At 36.1% G+C, this 6,866-nt stretch overlaps 1 protein-coding gene across 1 annotated transcript in view; it reads right to left on the bottom strand.

Annotated features, from left to right (window-relative positions):
- The window catches only part of dhx16 (DEAH (Asp-Glu-Ala-His) box polypeptide 16), a 13,740-nt gene extending 6,892 nt beyond the window's left edge, over positions 1–6,848 (bottom strand). Inside the window, exons 1-12 of the mRNA XM_016507751.1 lie at positions 6,769–6,848; positions 6,164–6,366; positions 5,849–6,087; positions 5,116–5,290; positions 4,935–4,991; positions 4,517–4,771; positions 3,640–3,879; positions 3,357–3,545; positions 2,990–3,100; positions 2,699–2,814; positions 1,823–2,033; positions 1,250–1,348 (exon numbers count right to left, since the gene is read on the bottom strand). Of these exons, the coding sequence (XP_016363237.1) occupies positions 1,250–1,348; positions 1,823–2,033; positions 2,699–2,814; positions 2,990–3,100; positions 3,357–3,545; positions 3,640–3,879; positions 4,517–4,771; positions 4,935–4,991; positions 5,116–5,290; positions 5,849–6,087; positions 6,164–6,361 (1,890 nt within the window). The 5' untranslated portion in view covers positions 6,362–6,366; positions 6,769–6,848. The remainder of the gene's footprint in view (positions 1–1,249; positions 1,349–1,822; positions 2,034–2,698; positions 2,815–2,989; positions 3,101–3,356; positions 3,546–3,639; positions 3,880–4,516; positions 4,772–4,934; positions 4,992–5,115; positions 5,291–5,848; positions 6,088–6,163; positions 6,367–6,768) is intronic.
- Positions 6,849–6,866: the final 18 nt, after the last annotated feature.

Here is a 6,866-nt window from a genome sequence, read left to right as displayed (position 1 = left end):
CCTCTGTTCATCAATTTGCACTGGCTACCAGTAGCTGCTCGCATTAAATTCAAGGCATTAATGTTTGTCTACAAAACCACCACTGGCTCTGCACCCATTTACCTAAATTCATTACTTCAGAGTTATGTGCCCTCTAGAAGCTTGCGTTCAACAAGTGAACGTCGCTTTATTGTGCCATCCATCTTTATTTGACCCTCTAACTCTAGCACTTTCTATTCTATTTTAATTCTACTTTATCTATTTATCTTTTTTATATATAAAAAAAAAACTAACACTAGCTTTCTTTTTTTTCTATTCTATCTACTTGTTTTTCTGTGTGTGTGTGTGTGTGTGTGTGTATATATATATATATAAATACCTTGCTACGTGTACTGCGTTAGGCTAACCGAGACTTGTAATTTTCACATATTGTTGCTCATATTGTTTTGTTAGTTTTGATTGCTTCTATTGTCTTCATTTGTAAGTCGCTTTGGATAAATGTGTCTGCTAAATGACTAAATGTAAATAAATATCATCAACACAACTGATGATCCACAAACTGTCCCAATATACATAATACACAAATGGCAGAACATTAAATCTTTCTGGCTCATTACAGCTTTTCTATTTCGACAAACAAAGCTTTTTTTTTTAATTTTATATCAGTGCATTTTATGCCTTTATGGATAAACAGTGGAAATAGACAGGAAATGGATGCAGGGTGACGCAAGCTTGTATTTAGTGTAAATGCATGCACCCTCACTGTTTTGAGCCAATAAATTTATACATTATAAAATTACAATACATTATAGTTTAAAAAATTACCCCTTACATAGCTTTGGTGCAGTTAACATGTTTGTTAGTAGCGCTGCATCTCCAATATAATACCTCTGGCACCCTTGTTACCAATATAAACAATATATATTATAAATATATATTAAAATCTACCTGATATAAAATTTAAAAAACGTTTAATAATAAAATAAACAGCTACTTTTTATTTTTTAATTTTATGTTTATTTGTATAGCGCTTTTCAACACATCGTTTCAAAGCAGCTTTGTATAAAATGCATGTTACCATCAACCAGCCAGAGGTGACTGTGTCAAAGGGAAAAATTGATAGTGACGTATTGGAAAAACTTTTTACTGCTACGTCGTGACTCAGACACAACACAGCACCTGTTAATAGATGTATGCATTGATAGATACGGCTCATGTCCATCCACAGAGGAAATATGAACTATAAACAGACTGAGTGCCAAGGACTGACCTGTCCTGTGAGGAAGACCAGTACGTCTCCAGCCGGCTGAGTGACATGGATCTGTAGCACTGACACAACACATGCTTCCAAGTAGTCGGCCTCCGGAGCCTGAAACAAAAGTCAAATGATATTAATAATATGTAACGTACAAATGAAGGCAAAAACAGATCAGAGAAATCACTAAACTGGATTCTTACACCATGTCTAGTCGATAAAGCGATAATTATTTTCATGTTATGACTAATAACCGATAAATGGCTGATATTAAAATTCTATACTATTTAGACTAAATAAATAAATTAAACACTAAAACCTAAAATCCTTTTAAATGCTAAAAGTGAATATAGGTATCACAACATAACATGGAAATGGAATTAATTTGTTAAAGATTACATTTAACAGTGTTATTAATTTGTCCTTTTTTAATGATGAACTTTTAAGGAGCATTAGATGGTGGTGAGTTCATCTAAATATAAAAATAAACATGCACAATTAAATATACAATACATTACATTACACCCCTAATATATATGTCATCGTATGACAAAGTGAATGTCTTCTGCTTTAATCACGGTCCATTACCTTTGTGTAGTAGATATCCACGGGAAACCTACGACCTGGAATCCTAAACACTGGTGCTTCATCAAAGAAGCAGGAGAAGCGCTCTGTGTCCAGAGTGGCGCTGGCCACCAGAACCTTCAGATCAGGGCGGAAACGTGCAATGTCTTTGATTAGACCGAAGAGGATGTCTGTGTGCAATGTTCGCTCGTGGGCCTCATCGATGATGATCACACTGATAACAGAAAAACAGACAATTAAAAAGCAATAATGAAAGCAATGTTGGCAGTCATATTTTAAACTGTAAAAAATATTAAATCTGTAAAGGTAAGCTTCCCTATCATACAAAATTAAAAGATCAAATATTAAAACATTAATTCTGTAAAGTAAGATTCCTTAAATTACATAGAGTAAATATTAAAGGGATAGTTCACCCAAAAATGAAAATTCTGTCATTAATTACTCACCCTCATGCCATTCCAAACCCGTAAGACCTTCGTTCATCTTCAGAACACAAATTAAGATATTTTTGATGCAATCCAAGAGCTCTCTGACCCTGAGACGAATTGTTGAATAAAGTCGTTATTTTTGTTTTCTTTGTGCACAAAAAGTATTCTCGTAGCTTTTTAACATTACGGTTGAACCACTGATGTCAAATGGATTATTTTAACGATCTCTTTGCTACATTTCTGAGCCTTGATCGTGTAAGGATCCTTGCTGTCTACGGGAGGTCAGAGAGCTGTCGGAATGCATCAAAAATATCTTAATTTGCGTTTTCCGAAGAGGAACGAAGGTCTTACAGGTTTGGAACGATATGAGGGCGAGTAATTAATGACAGAATTTTCATTTTTTGGGTGAACTATCCCTTTAAAAGATTAATCCTGTAAGATACGTTTTTACCTGTAGCTGGCGAGGTCGGGCTCTGTAAGAAACTCTCTGAGTAACATGCCGTCAGTCATGTACTTCAGGATAGTGCGTTCTGACGTACAGTCTTCAAAACGGATGCTGTAGCCCACCTGCGGAAAATATGACAACATAGCTGATAAAAAAACTACAAATCTGCCACAGAGAAAAACCACAATGTTCAGGTATGCAAATAATTTAACTTCTCATATGTACACAAACACAATGGCAAATCTGAAAGCTCATCATATATACAATCACACATTTAGTAAGCAGATGGATTATGACCTCATTTCCTAATTTGACACTCATTTCCTGTGCGACTCTGGCTGCTACAGACATGGCCGCCACTCTTCGAGGTTGAGTACAGCCAATCTTCATTCCTCCATTAGTGTACCCCTGATAAAGAAAAGACAAAACAATAAAGAAATGCAACTTTTTTAAAATGTTTTTGAGCACAAAAAAATTGTAAATGTAATGGAAATGTAGCTAATGTAAACTATTAATGCTCACACATCAAACTTTAAAAAAGAGGCCCTGCATGTTCCTGATAATTCATATTCTTGAGTGAAGAAAGTCACATGAACCAGTATTGGATCCACAAAAATCCTAAAACTATCTGCCAATAAATATTTTTTTTATTACAAGTTCGTACATCTTCCAGGAGATACTGAGGGATCTGGGTGGTCTTGCCAGATCCGGTTTCACCCTCTATGACCAAGATCTGGTGGTCTCTGATGGCAGCGAGAAGATCTTCTCTGTAAGGAAAGATGGGAAGGCTGCGTCTCACTTCCTGGAGGGATTGCATCTGCTTCTCAGCTTGTGATAACTCAGATTCACTTTCCTGAAGAAAATAAGAAGATACAATATTGTTATTACTTCTTGTATTAAAGACATGGAAATATAATGTGTGTAAAATATAATTCACTGATGTTAACCATTTCTGACAGTGATCCTTTCATAGTAATGGCCGTGCTGACGAAGCTGATCATCTCCTCTTCCTCTAAAATGAGCTGGTATTTCTCCTGCTCCTCCTTTATCCGGCGTTCCCGCTCTTCTCTGGCCCCGAACTGCAGGGTGGCAGTGGCCACTCTCGCCTCCTCCCAGCGGCCCTGCTCCCCACCTCCCTCTCTGGGAGTCTCTTCAAACTCCAGGTCCATGTCTTTCTGAGGAATGGACTGATAGGAGGGGACAAAGAGGACAAGAGAAAAACAATAACATATTTAATAATAAAGTATGTCAAATAAAAAAAAAATATTTAAAATAAAAAAATATTTGTATGAATTTCCAGTAAAACAAACATATGTGTGATATACACTACTGCTTAAAGTTAGGGGCTTGATAAGATGTTTTTCTTATGTTTTTCACCAAGGCTGCATTTATTTGACCAAAAATACAGTAAAAACAGTAATATTGTAAAACATTATTCCAATTTAAAATAACTGTTTTCTATTATAATAAATTTTAAAATGTAATTTATTCCTGTGATGCAAAGCTTAATTTTCAGCATCATTACTCCAGTCTTCAGTGTCACATGATCCTTTAGAAATCATTCTAATATGCTGATTTGCTGATTTAATGAAGAGAAAGTTCTAAAAGAACAGCATTTATTTGAAACCTTTTTTAACATTATAAAAGTCTTGAGTCACTTTTTTAATTTAATGCATCCTTTATGAATAAAAGCATTAATGTATTAATTACATGAAAAATGGAAACCTTGATATTAGGTACTGGTAACTGATTTAAATATCCCAGTTCTGTCAATTTGTATTACATTATCCCATAATCCTCCTCTAGCTCATCACTTAGACCTACCTTGTTTCTTTTCTCCTCTGGCATGTAGTATCTGTTCTTTCTCTCCTCTTTTTCTTTCGCTCCAGCTTTCTTGTAGTCTTGGGCCAGGTCTCTGACCTTCCGCTTGTAATCTAAATCTTTCTTTTCCCGATCTGTGAGGTTCTGAGTGGAGAAGAGGTATTCCTCGTCCTTAATTTCAGCCTCGAGGTCATCAATCTTCTCCTGCTCTCTTTTGCTCAGATACTCCCAACGTGACTGTTTCCTTAACTCTGGAAGCTGAAGAGACCGCACTGAATGTTAACAGATATCACTGCTGCTTCATACAGATTTCTAGAAACTGGAATATTGTATTAATCAGGTCAACATGTTCACATCATCAAATTTCCAATTAACAACAGAACATCCTTGTGCATGTAAGTACAATTTAAGACTTCCTCACCATTTTCTTTTGATCCTCCTCAGCCATTTTGAGTTTTTTTTGAGCTTCCTCGTAAGCCTGAGATGATGTAAACAGACAAAGCACATCATTAGCCCTCATAATTTCCTAGATCATGCTGAGATCCATCAATAAGAAACTAGTAGACATTATTTTGTTGTAGCAAGATCTTGTTTAGCATTACCTTTTTGTCATTTCTCTCAAGTATGTGTCTCGTCTTGTCTTTGTCCTTCTGTTTCACTCGTTCAGCAAATGCATCCCTCTCCTCCAGATCTTGAAGTCTCTCTCTCTCTTCCCGCTCCCATTCTTCCTCCTCTTCTTCTTTAGCAGCTTTTTTTGGCTCGTCCATGACTTTTGTACTGAAAGAGTCAAAGAACAAACAAGAGAAACCACTGAGAACAAAAGCACAATAATGAAATGGATAGTTGTCACTTTCTGATTGAATGAGCCAAATTTAAAGCCTTTCATTGAAAATGTTTTGTATTAGCCCAGGGCTTTTTCTAACTGGGGTTCAGGGACACACAGGGAGCCACAAGGAAGTGCTAGGGTTTGGTGTAAATATTTAGAGAGAAAAAAACGTAAATGTAAAAATAAATAAATCATGAAAATCTGAATAAAATAAATCATTTTAATTAAATACATCCAAAATAGATTAAAATAAGTAAACAAATGAGCAAAACAATAAATAAATTACATCTAACGGTACAGTACTACAATTAATAGGAAAAAATTATCAATGTAACTTAATAGAAACTAAATATATTCCAAATATTTTTTCATTTATAATATTTTTTTTACAGTATAAATTCTTTATACAAGACACGGCTTTAAAATTTTAGAACGGGGGTCCATCGCAAGAGGATATCCATATTTGGGGGTCCGCAGCATCTAAAAGACTGAAAGAATAACATAATGACCTCTTTTTGCTGTCCTCTTCACTGGACGATGGACTTTCGTCTCGTTTCTGTCTGAGGTGTTTTCTCTTCTTTCCTTTGTCTCGGTCTTTACTTTTCTTCCCTTTTCCTCTTTCTCTGGCCGTCTCTCCATCACTCTCACTGTCCTCCAGAAGAGTGTAGGTTCTGTTCTTTCTCTCCATTTCCATGACTTGTCGTTCCACCGCCCGGGCAGGTTTTTCTGCCACATGTTTTTTGGGAGCCTGAAATGGAAGGTCATATGTAAATGTATATCTTAATTTATGAATTCCATTAAACATACTGAGTGAAAACACTTACTTTGTTGTACAGCTCATGTGCAAACGCTGTGATTCTTTGATCAATATCAATAGTTCCGGTTTGCTGAAGCCGAGCCACAAAGTCCTGAGGTCCAGAAGACTTCTTCACCAGACCGATCATGAACTGGGCCACATATCGGTCACTCAAACCCAGGATGTCATGGAGCTGGTCACTAACCCACTGTTCCAGATTAGCCATTGTGACTGTGCACAAGAACACAACACATAGTGTTTTACACAAGACTGTATCAACAAAGTTTTCACCATAATATAATGTGAATCACCAGATAACACAGCAAAATGAGCGCAACTGTGCGTGACCAACTCGAATTCAAAAATTTCATTAAAATAAGCCGTCAAATCATATTTAAAATGAAACTTATGTGTACAAGAAAAAATCTGTAGACGCTCAGTGTTATTTTCCAATACAGAACATAGAAATTAACAGCAGGTCAACAGCGGACACTTAATTCTTTTTATTTATTGATGTACTTAGAAGATTTATGCCCATGAAATCAACCGCACCGTGTACAGTCAGATGTGTTTTATGCACATACACAATACAAACACGACTGCATCATAATTCAGAAGAAACTTCAGACTTACGTTAGTGTAGCGTCTCTCCGCACGCTTTCTCCTATGAAAACATGAACGCTACTTCCGGGTCACTACGTTCTGAGCGCGACCTGTCAAAATAAAAGTCT

The sequence above is a fragment of the Sinocyclocheilus anshuiensis genome, unplaced genomic scaffold (genome assembly GCF_001515605.1).
Source record: "Sinocyclocheilus anshuiensis isolate Anshui unplaced genomic scaffold, SAMN03320099.WGS_v1.1 scaffold758, whole genome shotgun sequence".
Lineage (NCBI taxonomy): Eukaryota > Metazoa > Chordata > Actinopteri > Cypriniformes > Cyprinidae > Sinocyclocheilus > Sinocyclocheilus anshuiensis.
Note: the sequence above shows the minus strand (reverse complement) of the source record. Positions and strands in the feature narration are given on the sequence as shown.